Raw genomic sequence first — 22,212 nt, 5'->3', positions numbered from 1 at the left:
AGTGAAATTCGAATTGCGGAAACAGATACAGTCCGCTTCGTTACTGTTTCTCTGTAATAACTTCAAAGACAATGGATCACTATCAATCAGCATTTTACTTGCAATTAACGAACACAGTTGAATATAGTTCGGAATCTAAACCACTAATACATTTTCATTAGCCAACTATGAGATAATCTAGTACTTTTGTTTCCATTATCCGACTCCTGTCAGTTATTTTGTTTTTGACAAACCCCTGTACTGTTACGGATATTTTGCCTATGAAAATATAAACTGATTGATTACTGACCTCTAAAATATAGTTCTAGACAGAATACAGACATGGTTGAAAACATCTGTGAAAAAAGATAGTTTATGAAAATAACGTTAGACATTGAAACTGAAGATGCACAATCACAAGTCAGGATGAAAAATAACCAATGATTTCTATTTTATTACATTACAAATTATACAAACATTTGTTATAAAATACACAAAAAATGAAACACATCCAGAAGGATTTTTTAAATACATTTTTTAATGCAGCTTGCTGATCAGTTGTGCCAATCAGGATCCAGGAAATGTAACAAGCCATTGATGTCCTGATTTTCATCCATGGATCAGTCTCTAAAACCAGAGATGGAACACATTTAAAAATGTGTCGACAGCATGGTTAACTGACAACACTAACTGATCGTCACATGCATCAAAAAACAAGAAAGCAAAATAATTTTTTGATAGGATGTTCTCTGTGATTCTTAATGTAAACATTTAGGGCAGTAGTGTATCTGTACAGGCACTCCAGTTATCAGTTCCTTCATAACACTGCAGCAGTGTGAAGGCTCTCCAGTCCCGCTACTGCTATGAAAACCCAATAAAAGTTTCTGTAGTGACTTTGGGTAAGTAAAGACTGTACTAAATGGATGCCATTTATACAGTGCAGCAGCCGTGCTACTCATACATGTTCTATGCTGGTGGTGTCCTCCATAATTCCTCCTCATTCCCACTTGTAAATTTTGAGCATCTTCTCAGTGAGAGAGGCCAGGTAACTGCCCTGGTTCACCTCAAATGGACAGATGTCCAACACTGGGAGGTCAGCAGACAACTTCTGAATCAGGGATCCACTCCCTGCATCCCACACCTGGGGAAAAAAGATGACATGATTAGAAACAATGGCTCAATGTGAAGCTCGAGCCAGTTTTATATAATTCAAACTATTTCCCAAATGCCTCAAAACAGAGTCAAGCCTCTCACTTTTATGGATTTCTTTCAACCACAAAACAGTTGAACAATTTGGGAAGAATCAATCTCAACAGTGGAGTAAATTTGAACTGAGCCTAACTTCTAATAATACATCAGCCAACCTGGAAAAAGTGCTCGTTTTTGTTGTTGCAGGCTGTCATCAATCCTAGATCAAACAATGGGGTAATACAAAGTAAGGCCGGATGTCACATAAAATTAAGTGGTCAAAGGTCAAATATGGTTAAAATGGTCATAATGGAAAAAGTAATAGATTTAGGGCAAATGTCCTGGAATTCTTAACTAAAACTGAGTAGATGATCAAACAGACTCAATGCATTAAAACAGAAAAGCATGTGGAGAAGTGGATTCGGATATTTCAGCCACATCCATTGCAGACAGGTGTATTAAAAAAAAAAATTAAATCGAGCACATAGCCATGCAATCTCCATAGACAAACATTTGCAGTTGAATAGCCTTACTGATGAGCTCAGTGACTTTCAATGTGATACCATCATAGGATGTCACCTTTCCAACAACTCAGTTCATCAAACTTCTGCCCTGCTAGAGCTGCCCCGGACAACTGTAAGTGCTGTTACTGTGAAGTGGAAGAGTCTAGAAGCAACAACTGCTCAAACACTAAGTGGTAGGCCACACAAGCTCACAGAATGGGACCGCCAAGTGCTGAAGCATAAAAATAGTCTGCCCTGAGATGCAACACTCACTACTGTATTCCAAACTGCCTCTGGAAGTAACGTCAGCAAAATAACTGTTCGACGGGCGGTTCATGTACTGGGTTTCCATGGCCGTGCAGCCGCACTCAAGCCTAAGATCACCATACGCAATTCCAAGCGTCGGCTGGAGTGGTGTAAAGCTCACCGCCATTGGAATCTGGGGCAGTAGAAACACATTCTCTGGAGTGATGAATCACGCTTCATCATCTGGCAGTCCAAAAGGACAAATCCGGGTTTGAATGCATAGTGCCAACTGTGGAGTTTGGTGAAGGAGGAATAATGGTCTGGGGCTGATTTTCATGGTTCGGGCTAGGCCCCTTTGTCATTGTATGATGTAGAGTGAAGACTATCTAGATGATTCTGTGCTCTTATGTGATCCTTTCCTGTTTCAATATGATAATGCCCACGTGCACAATGCGAGGTCCATACAGAAATGGTTTGTCGAGCTCAGTGTGGAAGAACTTGACTGGCCTTCAGAGGTCTGACCTCAACCCCATCATTTACATTTACATTTAAGTCATTTAGCAGACGCTCTTATCCAGAGCGACTTACAAATTGGTGCGTTCACCTTATGACATCCAGTGGAACAGCCACTTTACAATAGTGCATCTAAATCTTTTAAGGGGGGTGAGAAGGATTACTTTATCCTATCCTAGGTATTCCTTAAAGAGGTGGGGTTTCAGGTGTCTCCATCAAACACCTTTGGGATGAATTGGAATGCCAACTGCAAGCCAGGCCTAATCGCCCTGACCTCACTAATACTCGTGGCTGAATGGAATTAAGTCCTGCAGCCATTTTTTTATTTCACCTTTATTTAACCAGATAGGCAAGTTGAGATCAAGTTCTCATTTACAATTGCGACCTGGCCAAGATAAAGCAAAGCAGTTCGACACATACAACAACACAGAGTTGCACATACAGTCAATAATACAGTATAAAAATAAGTCTATATACAATGGAGGTGAGACAAGGGAGGTAAAGGCAACAACAAAAAAAGGCCATGGTGGCGAAGTAAATACAATATAGCAAGTAAAACACTGGAATGGTAGATTTGCAGTGGAAGAATGTGCAAAGTAAAGATATAAATAATTGGGTGCAAAGGAGCAAAATAACTAAATACAGTAGGGGAAGAGGTAGTTGTTTGGGCTAAATTATAGATGGGCTATGTACAGGTGCAGTGATCTGTTCTGACAGCTGGTGCTTAAAGCTAGTGAGGGAGATAAGTGTTTCCAGTTTCAGAGATTTTTGTAGTTTGTTCCAGTCATTGGCAGCAGAGAACTGGAAGGAGAGGCAGCCAAAGGAGGAATTGGCTTTGGGGGTGACCAGAGATATACCTGCTGGAGCGCGTGCTACAGGTGGGTGCTGCTATGGGTGACCAGCGATTTGAGATAAGGGGGGACTTTACCTAGCAGGGTCTTGTAGATGACCTGGAGCCAGTGGGTTTGGCGACGAGTATGAAGCGAGGGCCAGCCAACGAGAGCGTACGGGTCGCAGTGGTGGGTAGTATATGGGGCTTTGGTGACAAAACAGACTGCACTGTGACAGTAAACTGGATGCAGTCCGAGTAGAGTTTTGGAAGCTATTTTGAAGATGACGTCGCCAGAGTCGAGGATCGGTAGGATGGTCAGTTTTACAAGGGTATGTTTGGCAGCATGAGTGAAGGATGCTTTGTTGCGAAATAGGAAGCCAATTCTAGATTCAACTTTGGATTGGAGATGTTTGATGTGAGTCTGGAAGGAGAGTTTCCAGTCTAACCAGACACCTAGCTATTTGTAGTTGTCTACATATTCTAAGTCAACCATCCAGAGTAGTGATGCTGGACTGGCGGGTTGGTGCAGGCAGCGATCAGTTGAAGAGCATGCATTTAGTTTTACTTGTATTTAAGAGCAGTTGGAGGCCACGGAAGGAGAGTTGTATGGCATTGAAGCTTGCCTGGAGGGTTGTTAACACAGTGTCCAAAGAAGGGCCGGAAGTATACAGAATGGTGTCGTTTGCGTAGAGGTGGATCAGAGACTCACCAACAGCAAGAGCGACATCATTGATGTATACAGAGAAGAGAGTCAGCCCAAGAATTGAACCCTGTGGCACCCCCATAGAGGTTCAATGTTCCAACATCTAGTGGAAAGCCTTCCCAGAAGAGTGGAGGCAGTTATAGCAGCAAAGGGGGGGACCAACTCCATATTAATACCAATGATTTCAGATTGAGATGTTCCACATACTTTTGACCAAACAACAAATAGCCAAAATTTTACAAACACACAAAAAACATCTCTCCAATGTTGTAAACAAATTTGTGCACGTCTCTGTTAGTGAGCATTTCTCCTTTACCAATATAATCAATCCACCTGACAGGTGTGGCATATCACGAAGCTAATTAAACAGCATGTTCATTACACAGGTGCACGCACCTTGTACTGGGGACAATAACATGCCACTAAAATGTACAGTTTTGGAACTAAACACAATACCACAGATGTTTCAAGTTGAGGTAGAGTGCAATTGTCATTGTGACTGCAGGAATGTCCATCAGAGCTGTGGCCAAATCATTTTACGTTAATTTCTCTATCATAAGCCACTTCCAACGTCGTTTGAGAATTTGGAAGTACGTCCAACCGGCCTCACAACCGCAGACCAGGTGTATGGCGTCATGCAGGCGAGCAGTTTGATGTCAACGTTGTGAACAGAGTGCACCATGGTGGCGGTGGGGTTATGGTATGGGCAGGCACAAGCTACGGACAACAGACAGAGATACTGTGACGAGATCCTGAGGCCCATTGTTGTGCCATTCATCCGCAGCTATCACTTCATGTTTCAGCATGGCCCCATGTCACAAGGATCTATACATAATTCCTAGAAGCTGAAAATGTCCCAGTTCTTCTATGGCCTGCATACTCACCAGACATGACAGCCATTGAGCATGTTTGGAGATGCTCTGGATCAATAGCGTGTTCCAGTTCAAGCCAAATTCAGCAACTTCGCACAGCCATTGAAGAGGAGTGGGATAACATTAAAGGCCACAATCAAAAGCCTGATCAACTCTATGCAAAGGACATGTGTCACACTGCATGAAGCAAATGCTGGTCAAACCAGATACTAACTGGTTCTGATCCACGACCTTACCTTTTAGTTGTTTTAAGTATATGTGACCAACAGATGCATATTTGTACTCCCAGTCATGTGAAATCCATAGATGAAGGCCTAATGCATTTATTTAAATTGACTGAGTTCCTTATATGACCTAAAAAAAATATTTAAAAAATAAATAAATTGTAGAAATTGTTGCATGTTGCGTTTATATTAGTTTCCTGTAATTGAACATTGATGTGTTCAGTTACAGTTGGTCTGTAGCGCCACTTAGAACCAATCTCAAATGATGTAGATCCTCTCAGAAAACTGCAGGAGACCCCATTGACCCAGGAGAATATTACCTCGTAAGATTCAGACTTTCTGGGCCAGAGAAATTGAAACTGTAATGTTATTTTTAAGTGGAAAAAAGTACAAGCAGACAAAAAGGATGGATGGTCGCAGATCCTATCCAAATTTACTGAGCAAGTCAATACAAACTTAAATCATACTTTAAATCTTAAAAACATAGACTATGGTATAAACATATTTATAGTTGCTTTTGGTGTAATTATTATCTTCAAAGCCATGCATATAAACAGATAAAGCATACAGCATGTTCCATCATATTGGTAAAACCAAAATAATTATCCGACAGTATAGATTCCCACTAACTACTCAGAGAGACACTTCTGAACAATAAGCACATCTTGTGAGGATCAGACATTCTGGGGCAGAGATATTTGGACTGAGGGGTCATGTGTAAATGCAGTCAATGTTGACATTTTTTGGGGTAATGATGAATCTCAACCATATTAACTGAATAAAGTAAAAATACACACACACAAAATTGCATCCATGCCAGTGGCTCACCATGATGGAGTTGGTGGCCTCGTCCCCGGCACACACCAGAGTGGAGCCCTCCCCGGCCGGGCTTCTGAACACGGCATTCTTGGTGAGCAGCTTGCAGGAGGGGCCAGCACTGAATGTCTGGACTGGGTAGCAGGAACACGAGGGTTCCTGAGCCACGTCCTGCTGGGGGGTCCTGTTCAGCTCCATCAGAACACAGCGCAGCGATGGCTTGGAGCGCCCTGGACGGGATCAAACACAGAGACTGTCAGTCTAAATACGAGAGCTAGTGGTCACCTACCCTGGTCCTGGAGAGCTAAATGGGGAGTATAGGCTTTTGTTACAGCCCAGCACAAGCCAAAACAAAACACCTGCTTTGAAATATAAGAATTAATCCAGCAAACAGAGAGATGCCAGGACAACAAAGACCCAGTACTAAGTAAAAAGCAGAAAAAAATGCCTATACATCTTATTACATTTACAGTACCAGTCTAAAGTTTGGTCATTCAAGGGTTTTTCTTTATTTTTACTATTTTCTTCATTGTAGAATAATAGTGAAAGACATTAAAACTATGAAATAACATACAGAATCATGTAGTAACCAACCAAACAAACAAAAAAAGCTATTTTATATTTGAGATTCTTCAAAGTAGCCACCCCTTGATGACAGCTTTGCACACTCTTGGCATTCACTCAACCAGCTTCACCTGGAATGCTTTTCCAACAGTCTTGAAGGAGTTCCCACAGCTTTTCTATACTTCCGGCGCCGACAGAGATGGCCGCCTCGCTTCGCGTTCCTAGGAAACTATGCAGTTTTTTGTTTTTTTACGTGTTATTTCTTACATTAGTACCCCAGGTCATCTTAGGTTTCATTACATACAGTCGAGAAGAACTACTGAATATAAGATCAGCGTCAACTCACCATCAGTACGACCAAGAATATGTTTTCCGCGACGCGGATCCTGTGTTCTGCCTTACAAACAGGACAACGGAATGGATCGCATGCAGCGACCCAAGGAAACGACTCCGAAAAAGAGGGAAACGTAGCGGTCTTCTGGTCAGACTCAGGACAAGGGCACATCACGCACCACTCCCCAGCATTCTTCTTGCCAATGTCCAGTCTCTTGACAACAAGGTTGATGAAATCCGAGCAAGGGTAGCATTCCAGAGGGACATCAGAGACTGCAACGTTCTCTGCTTCACGGAAACATGGCTTACTGGGAAGACGCTATCCGATGCGGTGCAGCCAACGGGTTTCTCCACGCATCGCGCCGACAGAAACAAACATCTTTCTGGTAAGAAGAGTGGCGGGGCGTATGCCTCATGACTAACGAGACATGGTGTGATGAAGGAAACATACAGGAACTCAAATCCTTCTGTTCACCTGATTTAGAATTCCTCACAATCAAATGTAGACCGCATTATCTTCCAAGAGAATTCTCTTCGATTATAATCACAGCCGTATATATCCCCCCCAAGCAGACACGTCGATGGCTCTGAACGAACTTTATTTAACTCTTTGCAAACTGGAAACCATTTATCCGGAGGCTGCATTCATTGTAGCTGGGGATTTTAACAAAGCTAATCTGAAAACAAGACTCCCTAAATTTTATCAGCATATCGATTGCGCAACCGGGGGTGGTAAAACCCTGGATCACTGTTACTCTAACTTCCGCGACGCATATAAGGCCCTGCCCCGCCCCCCTTTCGGAAAAGCTGACCACGACTCCATTTTGTTGATCCCTGCCTATAGGCAGAAACTGAAACAAGAGGCTCCCACGCTGAGGTCTGTCCAACGCTGGTCAGACCAAGCTGACTCCACACTCCAAGACTGCTTCCATCACGTGGACTGGGACATGTTTCGTATTGCGTCAGATAAAAATATTGACGAATACGCTGATTCGGTGTGCGAGTTCATTAGAACGTGCGTTGAAGATGTCGTTCCCATAGCAACGATAAAAACATTCCCTAACCAGAAACCGTGGATTGATGGCAGCATTCGCGTGAAACTGAAAGCGCGAACCACTGCTTTTAATCAGGGCAAGGTGTCTGGCAACATGACCGAATACAAACAGTGCAGCTATTCCCTCCGCAAGGCTATTAAACAAGCTAAGCGTCAGTACAGAGACAAAGTAGAATCTCAATTCAACGGCTCAGACACAAGAGGCATGTGGCAGGGTCTACAGTCAATCACGGACTACAAGAAGAAACCCAGCCCAGTCACGGACCAGGATGTCTTGCTCCCAGGCAGACTAAATAACTTTTTTGCCCGCTTTGAGGACAATACAGTGCCACACACTGCCTGCAACGAAAACATGCGGTCTCTCCTTCACTGCAGCCGAGGTGAGTAAGACATTTAAACGTGTTAACCCTCGCAAGGCTGCAGGCCCAGACGGCATCCCCAGCCGCGCCCTCAGAGCATGCGCAGACCAGCTGGCCGGCGTGTTTACGGACATATTCAATCAATCCCTATACCAGTCTGCTGTTCCCATATGCTTCAAGAGGGCCACCATTGTTCCTGTTCCCAAGAAAGCTAAGGTAACTGAGCTAAACGACTACCGCCCCGTAGCACTCACTTCCGTCATCATGAAGTGCTTTGAGAGACTAGTAAAGGACCATATCACCTCCACCCTACCTGACACCCTAGACCCATTCCAATTTGCTTACCGCCCAAATAGGTCCACAGACGATGCAATCTCAACCACACTGCCCTAACCCACCTGGACAAGAGGAATACCTATGTGAGAATGCTGTTCATCGACTACAGCTCGGCATTCAACACCATAGTACCCTCCAAGCTCGTCATCAAGCTCGAGACCCTGGGTCTCGACCCCGCCCTGTGCAACTGGGTACTGGACTTCCTGACGGGCCGCCCCCAGGTGGTGAGGGTAGGCAACAACATCTCCTCCCCGCTGATCCTCAACACGGGGGCCCCACAAGGGTGCGTTCTGAGCCCTCTCCTGTACTCCCTGTTCACCCACGACTGCGTGGCCACGCACGCCTCAAACTCAATCATCAAGTGGTAGGCTTGATTACCAACAACGACGAGACGGCCTACAGGGAGGAGGTGAGGGCCCTCGGAGTGTGGTGTCAGGAAAATAACCTCACACTCAACGTCAACAAAACTAAGGAGATGATTGTGGACTTCAGGAAACAGCAGAGGGAACACCCCCCTATCCACATCGATGGAACAGTAGTGGAGAGGGTAGCAAGTTTTAAGTTCCTCGGCATACACATCACAGACAAACTGAATTGGTCCACTCACACTGACAGCGTCGTGAAGAAGGCGCAGCAGCGCCTCTTCAACCTCAGGAGGCTGAAGAAATTCGGCTTGTCACCAAAAGCACTCACAAACTTCTACAGATGCACAATCAAGAGCATCCTGGCGGGCTGTATCACCGCCTGATACGGCAACTGCTCCGCCCTCAAACGTAAGGCTCTCCAGAGGGTAGTGAGGTCTGCACAACGCATCACCGGGGGCAAACTACCTGCCCTCCAGGACACCTACACCACCCGATGTTACAGGAAGGCCATAAAGATCATCAAGGACATCAACCACCCGAACCACTGCCTGTTCACCCCGCTATCATCCAGAAGGCGAGGTCAGTACAGGTGCATCAAAGCTGGGACCGAGAGACTGAAAAACAGCTTCTATCTCAAGGCCATCAGACTGTTAAACAGCCACCACTAACATTGAGTGGCTGTTGCAAACACACTGTCATTGACACTGACCCAACTCCAGCCACTTTAATAATGGGAATTGATGGGAAATGATGTAAATATATCACTAACCACTTTAAACAATGCTACCTTATATAATGTTACTTACCCTACATTATTCATCTCATAGGCATACGTATATCCTGTACTCTACATCATCGACTGCATCCTTATGTAATACATGTATCACTAGCCACTTTAACTATGCCACTTTGTTTACTTTGTCTACATACTCATCTCATATGTATATACTGTACTCGATACCATCTACTGTATGCTGCTCTGTACCATCACTCATTCATATATCCTTATGTACATATTCTTTATCCCCTTACACTGTGTATAAGACAGTAGTTTTGGAATTGTTAGTTAGATTACTTGTTGGTTATCACTGCATTGTCGGAACTAGAAGCACAAGCATTTCGCTACACTCGCATTAACATCTGCTAACCATGTGTATGTGACAAATAAAATTTGATTTGATTTGACATATGCTGAGCACTTGTTGGCTGATTTTCCTTCACTATGCGGTCCAACTCATCCCAAACCATCTCAATTGGATGATTGTGGAGGCCAGGTCATCTGATGCAGCACTCCATATTCTGATATTCTGTAATGATGTCAGTGATCACTGTGCATATTGCTTGTGTTAGAAATACAAAATAAATTACCGAAGCCAAACCCTGTTATATTTTTCAAATACATTTTAGACAGTTTGATGAGCAAGCATTCTTACATGATCTGTACCATAATATTGACAGAGTACGTGTGACTCCTGATGTTGACACTGCCTGGGACTATTTTTATATGAAATGTGTGTCCATTTGTGATAAGCATGCCCATGTGAAGAAATTTAGAATCAGTGGAAGGGACCATACCTGGCTTTCAGATAACTTATTAATTAATTAGAAAGAGAAATATATACAGTTGAAGTCGGAAGTTTATACACCTTAGCCAAATACATTTAAACTCAGTTTTTCACAATTCCTGACATTTAATCCAACCAAAAATTCCCTGTTTTAGGTCAGTTAGGATCACCACTTTATTTTAAGAATGTGAAATGTCAAAATAATAGTAGAGAGAATGATTTATTTCAGCTTCTATTTCAATCATCACATTCCCAGTGGGTCAGAATGTTTCATACACTCAATTAGTATTTGGTAGCATTGCCTTTAAATTGTTTAACTTGGGTCAAACATTTCAGGTAGCCTTCCACAAGCTTCCACAATAAGTTGGGTGAATTTTGGCCCATTCCTCCTGACAGAGCTAGGGTAACTTAGTCAGGTTAGTAGGCCACCTTGCTCACACACACTTTCAGTTCTGAACACAACTTTTCTATAGGATTGAGGTCAGGGCTTTGTGATGGCAACTCCAATACCTTAACTTTGTTGTCCTTAAGCCATTTTGCCACAACTTTGGAAGTATGCTTGTGGTCATTGTCCATTTGGAAGACCCATTTGCAACCAAGTTTGAACTTTTTGACTGATATATCCACATAATTTCCCACCCTTTTGATGCCATCCATTTTGTGAAGTGCACCAGTCCCTCCTGCAGCAAAGCACCCCCACAACATGATGCTGCCACTCCCGTGCTTCACGGTTGGGATGGTGTTCTTCATCTTGGAAGCCTCCTCCCTTTTCCTCCAAACATATTGGTAATTATGGCCAAACAGTTCTATTTTTGTTTCAATCAGAACTGAGGACATTTCTCCAAAAAGTACAATCTTTGTCCGTATGTGCAGTTGCAAACCGTAGTCTGGCTTTTTTTATGGTGGGTTTGGAGCAGTGGCTTCTTCCTTGCGGAGTGGCCTTTCAGGTTATGTCGATATTGGACTCGTTTTACTGCGGATGTAGATACTTTTGTACCCGTTTCCTCCAGCATCTTCACACTTTGCTGTTCTGGGATTGATTTGCACTTTTCACACCAAAGTACATTAATCTCTAGGAGACAGAACGCGTCTCCTTCCTGAGCGGTATGATGGCTGCGTGGTCCCATGGTGTTTATACTTACATTTACATTTACATTTAAGTCATTTAGCAGACGCTCTTATCCAGAGCGACTTACAAATTGGTGCGTTCACCTTAAGACATCCAGTGGAACAGCCACTTTACAATAGTGCATCTAAATCTTTTAAGGGGGTGAGAAGGATTACTTTATCCTATCCTAGGTATTCCTGAAAGATACTTATACTTGGGTACTACTGTTTGTACAGATGAACGTGGTACCTTCAGGCATTTGGAAATTGCTCCCAAGGATCAACCAGACTTGTGGAGGTCTACAATTTGTTTTCTGAAGTCTTGGCTGATTTATTTTGATTTTCCTATGATGTCAAGCAAAGGAGCGCTGAGTTTGAAGGTAGGCCTTGAAATACATCCACAGGTACACCACCAATTGACTCAAATTACATCAAATTAGCCTGTCAGAATCTTCTAAAGCCATGACATAATTTTCTGGAATTTTCCAAGCTGTTTAAAAGGCACAGTCAACTTAGTGTATGTAAACTTCTGACCCACTGGAATTGTGATACAGTGAATTATAAGTGAAACAATCTGTCTATAACTCTGTTTGTGGATTTATCAAAGGCCTTTGATTCAGTTGACCATTAATTGTTGCTAGCTAGACTCAAAAACATTGGTCTCAGTGAAGGGGCAGCAAATATGCAGATGAAACAGTCATATATTCATGTGCTCCTTCTCTGGTTCAGGCTGTTGAAGAACTCCAGACTGCTTTTGTCACTGCAGGCCTCTTAATAGTCTCAAACTGGTCTTGAATGTACAAAAAACTAAATTCATGACCTTTACCAGAGCTAGAACTCTGCCAGAGAAGGTTAGCATTGTCACATCTGGTGGCTTAACCACTGAAAAAGTGTCATCCTACAAACATTTAGGTATTTGGTTGATGACAAGTTGTCCTTTCATGTGGATAATCTTGTGACAAAGCTTAAATGTAGTTTTTATTTTCGTAATAAGGCTTGCTTCCCACTTATGGCTAGAAATAATCTTGTTCAGGCCACTTTTCTCTCTGTAATTGATTATGGTGACTTGTATTGACATGCAGCCTCCACTGTCTTACAGAGACTGGACACTTTTTATCATGCATCTTTGCACTTTATTACAAAATGCCAAGTCACTCACTCACCATTGCACCAATTGGTAGGTTTGCACAGAATTTATATGCACAGAAAGACACATTTGTATGTGTTCATCTACAAAGCCCTTTTGGGTAAACTCCCTCTTTAGTCTGGTCTCCTACACCACCAGCAGTCACCATACCCAGTCTGCTAGGTGGTTGCTACTTAAATCCCCAGGACATTAACAATATTAGGCAAGACTGCCTTCTCTTCTTGTGCACCAGAGGCATGGAATAGTCTACAATCCATGCTTCAACTAGTGACCCTGAATGAATTTAAAACATTGATGGAAGACTGTTACGGAGGAGTGTAAAATGCTTTTTTTAGGCTGGATCATGTATGTTTTAATTATGTAATGTATTAATTGTTGCTGCCTTCTTGGCCAGGTATCCCTTGAAAAAAGAGACTATGGGTCTCAATGGGCTTCTCCTGGTAAAATATGTATATATCACACTAGAAATGTCATAGAAATGTCCTTGTTTTTGAAAAAATATATATATAAAATTGATCAGACATACAGTGTGGACATTGTTAATTTTGAAAATGACTATTGTAGCTGGAAAAGCCAGATTTTTTTAAATGGAATATCTACATAGGCTCATTATCAGCAATCATCACTCCGGTTTTCCAATAGCACATTGTGTTAGCTAATCCAAGGTTATCATTTTAAAGGGCCATTAGATCATTAGAAAACCCTTTAGCAATTTTGTTAGCACAAAACATTTCGACTACTTGAGTATCTGGAGCATCAGCCTTTGTGGGCTTGATTACAAGGCAAAAAATGGCCAGAAACAAAGATCTTTCTTCTGAAACTCGTCAGTCTATTCTTGTTCTGAGAAACGAAGGCTATTCCATGAGAGAAATTGCCAAGAAACTGAAGATCTCGTACAACGCTGTGTACTACTCCCTTCACAGAACTGCGCAAACTGGCCCTAACCAGAATAGAAAGAGTGAGAGGCCCCGGTGCACAACTGAGCAAGATGACAAGCACATTAGAGTGTTTAGTTTGAGAAACAAATGCCTCACAAGTCCTCAACCGACAGCTTCATTAAATAGTACCCGCAAAACACCCGTTTCAACATCAACAGTGAAGAGGCGACTCCAGGATGCTGAGTTCCTCTGTCTAGTGTGTGTTTTTTCCCATCTTAAACTTTTCATTTTATTGGCCAGTCTGAGATATGGCTTTTTCTTTGCAACTCTGCCTAGAAGGCCAGCATCCCAGAGTCACCTCTTCACTGTTGACATTGAGACTGGTGTTTTGCGGGTACAATTTAATGAACCTGCCAGTTGAGGACTTGTCTAGTGTCTAGTTTGAGAAACAATGTACTTGTCCTCTTGCTCAGTTATGCACAAGGGCCTCCCACTCCTCTTTCTATTCTGGCTAGAGCCAGTTTGCGCTGTTCTGTGAACGGAGTAGTACACAAAGTTGTATGAGATCTTCAGTTTCTTGGCAATTTTGAGCCTGTAATTTAACCCACAAATGCTGAGTATCCAGATACTCAACTAGTCTAAAGAAGGACAGTTTTATTGCTTCTTTAATCCGGACAACAGTTTTCAGCTGTGCTAACATAATTGCCAAAGGGTTTTCTAATGATCAATTAGCCTTTGAAAATTATAAACTTGGATTAGCTAACATAACATGCCATTGGAAAACAGGAGTGATGGTTGCTCATAATGCGCCTCTGTACGCCTATGTAGATATTCCATTTTTTTTTTTAAACAGCTGCAATAGTCATTTACAACATTAATGTCTACACTGTATTTCTGATCAATTTGATGTTATTTTAAAATGGACAAAAAAATATATAATTTGCTTTTTTTCCCCAAAAACAAGGACATTTCTAAATGACCCCAAACTTTTGAACGGTAGTGTATAGACACACATTTATTTAGGCCCTTCATTGCCCCTCATAGTCCTCCCCAGGATGGTATAGTCTCACCTGGTCTGTAGGTGACCAAACAGTGTCTGCTCTCTGGCTGCACCTGGATGTCTGTGCAGCCTCCTGTCTCCAGGGGCAACATGTGGGGTCTGTAGGTGGTCCCGTCTACTTGCTCCCAGAAGCAACCCCCATCCAGAGAACCTGCGATGAGGCCACCACATGGGAACGAGCTGGAGGCGGCGCGAGGCACATAGGACAGGGATGCCACGGGACACCTGGGAGAAGCCAGAGGTCATGGTTGGTGCCTGTGGTTTTAAAAATCACACTGCATACTAAAATTGTATAATATATTACACTATGTGAATTACATTTCACACACACCATATAAATTAATATTCATTCCACCATCTTTGAAAATGAGTAACAAAACAAATAAAATATAAAATCTAAGCCCAGAAATGTACCTGGTCAGATCCTGTTGTGAAGAAGGTAAAACTCTGGGCCCTACCTAGGTTATATTGACAGGTGTAGTTTAAACTGTGGTGTCGAATACAGACTAGATTACCTTTGCCCGCTGGCCTGGCTGTCAGACTGACCTGGAACGTAGTGGCTGTAGCTCCTGGACATGTGTGCTGGTGTTCCTGGTGTCATACACCAGCACGGAGCCGTTACTGAGACCAGCGTACACATAGTTGTTGTTGTCCAGGCACCAGCAGCAGCTCCACACTGGTTTGCCTGTGTTGTAGGTCTGCACCACTGTGTTGGTCATTAGACTGCAGGAGAATAATGGTAAAGTTAGGATATTAGATTTAGAAGGGAAAATACTGTCCTTATTAACCATCAAGGGTTTTGTTATCAATATTAAGTCTGAATGGTTCTTGCAATTCAGAAAAGTTCAATGTTCTTCTCCATCAGAGCCTGGGGCTATGAAGTCAATGCCATTCTGGAACACACGGTCCTGATAAATCTCTCTGCTTAGACACAGACTCTCTGCTTAGAAGCAGACCATCTGGTTACCTGGTGAGTTTTATGGTGTTGTCCAGGGCAGCGGAGAGCAGGAGGCTGTCGGCCTGTCTGTTGAAGGCCAGGCCTCTGATCTGTTTGACATGGATGGGAATGTACTGGCAGGCCTTCAGATTCAACGTGCTCACCTTCTTCACCCCGCAGCCTGGCAGGTAGACACAGAGGGAGGAGGGGGAAGAGAGAGCAAAGGTGGAGAAATTATTACAAGAGGTAACAAATACTTCCCTTTGATATTTTCACATCTATACAATCTGTGCAAAAAAACTTTTGTACTGAAAGCATATCAAAGCTTATCAAAGGTCTTACCGGGCACCAGGCTAGTGTGTGGGGAGGGCTGAGAGGCCAGCAGGCAGCTGAGGGGTTCACAGTAGGACAGCACCCTGCATCCCCCCACCTGGGACACCAGCACGGCCTTGGAGAAGACATAGTGGCCCCCCTGGGTGCTGTCCTGTCTCTGAAAAAGCCCAGAGAGAGATGCCGCTGAGCTCTGTGAGGGCCCACAGCCAGGCTGGGCCATCAGAGTCTTCAGCTCCTGACAGAGGTAGAAGGAAGAAAGAAAAGTGACCCACCTGCACTGTTCAATACCAATGGAAGTCAAGTCAAGAATAGCAGATACAGTATGTGATCAGAAAATCATTGAAAGTCAACATACAATCATCATAGTGGATTTAGGGGTAGATTTATCTCAATGATTAGGGCTCGGTATTCTAGTCCACCTGATAAATGGATGGGAGACTGGGGGATGACCGGTAAAGCAATGGGAATAAAGTACCTGTAGCTGCTTGTGCAGTTCCCCACATTCGTCTGTCATCACCTGCAGTTGTAGTCGGCACTGCGCTGACTCCAGTTCAGCCTTTCTACGCAGTGAATGCTCTTGCTCCAGTGACCTGCACACAACACATTCAGACACACTCACTCTCAACAGCTCCCTTGCTACAGTAGTGAATCAGGTCAGATTCATGCCAATATCAGCAGTTCAGAAAATAAACTAAAGAGGTGAGCAGCTACTTCACCTCTTCATACTCTCCTGCTCGGTGTTGTCCAGAGCCCTCAGCTTGCGCGCGTACAGGAGGACGATATCGGTGCGCTTGGTTTTCTTGTTGCACTGCAGACATACAGCAGAAGATCATTACAAGAGCCAGACGGAGTCTGATGGGACGCCTTCACGTCACTGTCTGCGTATTAAGTCAATTGTTTTTTGGGGGTCATATTTTATGGTGGTGTTTAATCAGATGTAAGTCATTCAGAGGGGATTTCTTAAGTTTCGACTCATTTTTGAATGCTTGAGGAAGCTGCGCCTCCCGCACAGATTCCACCTGGTGCCAGTCACTACAGTGGAAGTAGGAGCGTGTTTCTTTCCACTTAGGATGGAATAGATTCTCCTTTCCTTCAAATGCTGAGTGCAGACCTTTTCAATTTTCCTGTTCATAGTGGAACCAGGTGCAATTCCAGTCCTCTCCCCCCACACATACCAAGGCTGACAGACAGACATGAAGACACCGACCTGGGGACACCTGGCTCCCTGGCCCTTGCCCTTCACCCAGCGGGCGATGCAGTTGTAGCCAAAGAGATGTCCGCAGCGCAGGGTGGCCAGGCGATGCTCCCCTGACGTGGTCCAGGGCTCAAAGCAGATGGAGCAGGTCTCCCCTTCCCCCTCATCCCCTGGGACAACCGAAGGGCCGGTGCACTGGAGGCTAGTGGGTCTGATACAACCTAGAGGGGACAGAGAGATGATGCATGACATTTCTGACAGTGCATGGGAATAAATAAAAATGGCACAATGCTACTAGAGAAACTGCACTAATGAGCTAATCATCACCAGCACTGCAGTGCATCTCCTCCTCATGGACTGCACCAGATTTGCCAGTTCTTGCTGTGAGATGTTACCCCACTCTTCCACCAAGGCACCTGCAAGTTCCCGGACATTTCTAGGGGGGGACAGCCCTAGCCCTCAACCTCCGATCCAACAGGTCCCAGACGTGCTCAATGGGATTGAGATCAGGGCTCTTCGCTGGTCATGGCAGAACACTGACATTCTTGTCTTGCAGGAAATCACACAGCAGCAGTATGGCTGGTGGATCATGTACTCCGCTCTAGAGTACAGGCCACAGTGTAATGCTCATTCCTTCGATGATAAATCGCGAATCCGAGCATCACCCCTGGTGAGACAAAACCGCAACTAGTCAGTGAAGAGCAGTGGTCCAGCGACGGTGGGTTTGTGCCCATAGGCGACGCTGTTGCCGGTGATATCTGGTGAGGACCTGCCTTACAGCAGGCCTACAAGCCCTCAGTCCAGCCTCTCTCTGCCTATTGCAGTCTGAGCACTGATGGAGGGATTGTGCATCCTGGTGTAAAGCGGACAGTTGTTGTTGCCATCCTGTACCTGTCCCACAGGTGGGATGTTCGGATGTACCGATCCTGTGCAGGTGTTGTTACATGTAGTCTGCCACTGCGAGGACGATCAGCTGTCCACCCTGTCTCCCTGTAGCGCTCTTATGCGTCTCACAGTACAGACATTTCAATTTATTGCCCTGGCCACATCTGCAGTCCTCATACCTCCTTGCAGCATGCCTAAGGCACGTTCACGCAGATGAGCAGGGACCCTGGGCATCTTTCTTTTGGTGTTTTTCAGAGTCACTAGAAAGGTCTCTTTAGTGTCCTACGTTTTCATAACTGTGACCTTAATTGCCTACCGTCTGTAAGCTGTTAGTGTTAACTCCACAGGTGCATGGTCATTAATTGTTTATGGTTCATTGAACAAGCATGGACACAGTGTTTAAACCCTTTACAGTGAAGATCTGTGAAGTTATTTGGATTTTTACGAATTATCTTTGAAAGACAGGGTCCTGAAAAAAAGATGTTTCTTTTTTTGCTGATTTTAGTATGCCCATCCAAGAGTGTTGGCCAATCACTGGCAATGAATGTGGTCTTACCTCAGGATTCACTTGATTTCCAGTCACGGTCCTCGCAGCCTCTGTGGTTGCATTAGAATCTATACACAGGATGGCATGGTGAGATTCACTCTTTATAGGTTACAGTAGAAAATGGCTATGTATTGATCAGACTTGAGTTTGGTTTACCTGAAGAATAAAGGCCTTCAGGTGGCGTGACTGCAACTGGAGGGTTTGGACGAGGGTTGGAGGGAACGGCCGAGTTGGGAGGCTCTGCTGCTGGCCCCAGGGGATCTGCCTCATCCTCCGACTCGCTCAGCTCCGTCGTACTCCCAGAGTCGCCCTCGGCCTGGTTGGCTGCAGGGACTCGCAGCAGGAAATTCAGGAAGCTGCTAGCACGAGCAGCGGTCTGGGTGGAGGAGTGCTCCCTGAGGCCTGGCCTTGAACCACACAGAAACAATATAGGTACAATCAATGGGTATAACATGGGGTGAAATAGGTACTCAATGAAGCATACAATTATGTCTCCAGTATGAATACTCAGTTTAGAGGGAATCCAGTCCAACCATAACTACCTGGCTCTCCGATGCCTCAGGGTGGCTGCTGTGGTGACCCTGGGCTCAATATGACCCTCCATTCTGATCCTGGAACCAACTTGACCCTCCACTCTGGCTCTGTTCTGACTGAACGCCCAGGTGTTCGGGAGCCGTGGTGGGTCACAGGGAGCTGCATCTGCCTCGTCCTCTGTTTCACTGCCAGAGTCAGGGATGGCGATAGGGAGATCTACCTGGTCTGCCACAACATCTGGCTCTGGTTCCCTACTGGGGCCCCCCAGCTGCAAGTCCACCTCCATCGCCTCCATCACCTCCATCTCACAACCTATGGGTGGGGGACTAAAAATGAATTGCCTTCAATAGGCAGGATAATCCAACTGCCTGAGATGTTTACAAATGATTTCCCTCTTGACTTCAATGTTCTCAGACACTAGTGTAGCCAACGGTCTTAATTGCAAGCAAACGTGAGTACAGTGAACCAATTCTGACTGAAGCCACAAAGGGTGACAACAAAAATCAGGTTATGTAACTTGCATGCAATGCTAACTTTTGCTATAAATGCCTCATGGCTTAATTTAACTGTCGTACCCCCATCAGAACCCAAAATATAAGGATGTTTTACTCCAATGGTTGTAAACAAACTTCATAGCCTCATAACAAGGTTAAAACATCCCTAACTCGGTCTATGAATTTGAGCGTGATTACAGTTGACCAAAACAGTGGCGGGGATTCGCTTTGTTATTGTTAGAAACTGCAGGTTGGCCGTTTTAAGGTAAAAGTTAGGTAACAATAGACATAGCTAACTGGTAGCTAACAATTATAACGTTAGTTAGCTACGTGCCACTGCTAACTACGTAGCTAGTTACCTTGCCATAGCCGGCTGCCCGCTGCACAGGCTGAGCGAAACAAGACTCCGAGCAGGATTACGGATGTGCAGGTTTTGGAACTGGCAAGTAGCCAACGTTACATTGAGAGACTAGCTGAAGTCAATTCCATGGTGAACGAAATTTACATTGGCGGAAGCCAAAGCAAAGGCCGCTCGGCTAGCTAGCTACAGTAACGTTGGCTACTCGAAGCAGCAAAAGCTAAAGTACACGAACAACTTGATTATTTGGTGACAGTCTCGAATGTGATCAATGGAATAACGCCACCACGTGGTTTTCATAACTATATACTTTTTTTGGAAATAGCCTAAATGAGCTAGAATGGTAACGTTAACTAGCTAGTTCACCGCAGATCAGTCTCTGCTGCATCCATTGCTTCTTCTTAGGTAGGGGTTATCGGCGGTTGTAAGCCATAGTGCCATACATTACCGACACATACTGTACCGGAGTGTGGGCCAGAGACAGGGAGAAACTAAATCCTACCTACCAGCCTAGTTGCTCTTAAAAAAAAATATTACATATGAGACTATATCTAATTACGTTCTACAATATACTATTTAATTTGCTTGCGTCCCCTTCTCTCTCTCATTAGACCTCAGCCTCTCTTTCCCTTTGAAACTGCCCACACTGTAGCTATACATGGACCACGGTCTCTGCTTTCTGGCAATAATCACACTTTTCTGTTGGATCCTTTCCTATCACATGTAAAGTCTTATTTGACCGGCTGTGTCCCACCCGTAATCTTGTAAAAAATATATATATTAAAAAATAGCCTCCTCTTCTGTCACATCCTCTCGTCCTCCCCGACTTCTCTGTACCTACAATAAATACATGTCTACCCTTAGTATCTCTATTCCACTGCTCCTGCCATCTCTCCACCATCACTGTCCATTTCAGGCTTTTGCCTTGCTCATTGAAACTACAACATCAATATCCCTGTTTGAATTAGTTGCATGGGCAGTGTAGCATCTCACATCTACTTCTTACCTTGAAAAATTGCGTGTGACCCAAACTGTCCTTGCCAGTGTAAAACTTCGTGGGTTACCATGAAAATAGTTCAACTACATTGCTTTTAACTTCAACGGTAAGACATTTGGTGTAATAATCTGATCGCAGTCATAGTTTCTTTGCTATCCCCATTGTCTATTTTTTTCTTCTTCTGTGGGTTATATGGCGGATTTACAACCCAAAAAGTGTATTGCCGCCACCAACTGGACGGATTGAAAAAGCAAAACAAGTTAAATTAAAGTGAAGTCCATATGTGATAGGGAAACAAATTTAATCAACCCAAATTAAAAGAGTCCGTACATTGACCAAAACAAAACTCCCACTTCTTCCATCGTTCAATTCTCCATATCTCCCTTCTCATGCTCTAGGGCCTTAGAGGGTGGTATGGTTTGTGACAATGTTCCATGCTAGGGTTTTTTAAATTAATTTATTTCACCTTTATTTAACCAGGTAGGCAAGTTGAGAACAAGTTCTCATTTACAACTGCGACCTGGCCAAGATAAAGCAAAGCAGTTTGACAAATATAACAACACAGAGTTACACATGGAGTAAAACAAACATACGGTCAATAATACAGTAGAAAAATAAGTCTATATACAATGTGAGCAAATGAGGTGAGATAAGGGAGGTAAAGGCAATAAATAGGCCATGGTGGCGAAGTAAATACAATAGGTGCAGTGATCTGTGAGCTGCTCTGATAGCTGGTGCTTAAAGCTAGTGTTTCCAGTTTCAGAGATTTTTGTAGTTCGTTCCAGTCATTGGCAGCAGAGAACTGGAAGGAAAGGCGGCCAAAGGAGGAATTGGCTTTGGGGGTGCTAAGTGAGATATACCTGCTGGAACATGTGCTACGGGTGGGTGCAGCTATGGTGACCAGCGAGCAGAGATAAGGTGGGACTTTACCTGGCAGGGTCTTGTAGATGACCTGGAGCCAGTGGGTTTGGCGACGAGTATGAAGCGAGGGCCAGCCAACGAGAGCGTACAGGTCACAGTGGTGTGTAGTATATGGGGCTTTGGTGACAAAACGGATGGCACTGTGATAGACTGCATCCAATTTGTTGAATAGGGTGTTGGAGGCTATTTTGTAAATGACAACGTCAAAGTCGAGGATCGGTAAGATGGTCAGTTTTACAAGAGTATGTTTGGCAGCATGAGTGAAGGATGCTTTGTTGTGAAATAGGAAGCCACTTCTAGATTTAACTTTGGATTGGAGATGTTTTATGTGAGTCTGGAACGAGAGGTTGTAATTGTCCACATATTC

The 22,212-nt window shown here is 44.0% G+C and overlaps 1 protein-coding gene across 1 annotated transcript; it reads right to left on the bottom strand.

Annotated features, from left to right (window-relative positions):
- Positions 1-406: 406 nt before the first annotated feature.
- LOC115134447 (E3 ubiquitin-protein ligase rfwd3.S-like) lies at positions 407-20,669 on the bottom strand. The gene is given in 14 exon segments (XM_029668423.2): positions 407-1,120; positions 5,889-6,106; positions 14,655-14,869; positions 15,191-15,367; positions 15,612-15,762; positions 15,924-16,149; positions 16,390-16,504; positions 16,631-16,722; positions 17,122-17,282; positions 17,285-17,330; positions 18,551-18,609; positions 18,698-18,948; positions 19,084-19,401; positions 19,929-20,669. Coding segments are annotated over 14 exon segments (2,181 nt in total). The 5' UTR covers positions 19,937-20,669; the 3' UTR covers positions 407-976.
- Between the last annotated feature and the right edge of the window lie 1,543 nt (positions 20,670-22,212).

The sequence above is a fragment of the Oncorhynchus nerka genome, linkage group LG9a (assembly GCF_034236695.1).
Source record: "Oncorhynchus nerka isolate Pitt River linkage group LG9a, Oner_Uvic_2.0, whole genome shotgun sequence".
Taxonomy (NCBI): Eukaryota; Metazoa; Chordata; class Actinopteri; order Salmoniformes; family Salmonidae; genus Oncorhynchus; species Oncorhynchus nerka.
Note: the sequence above shows the minus strand (reverse complement) of the source record. Positions and strands in the feature narration are given on the sequence as shown.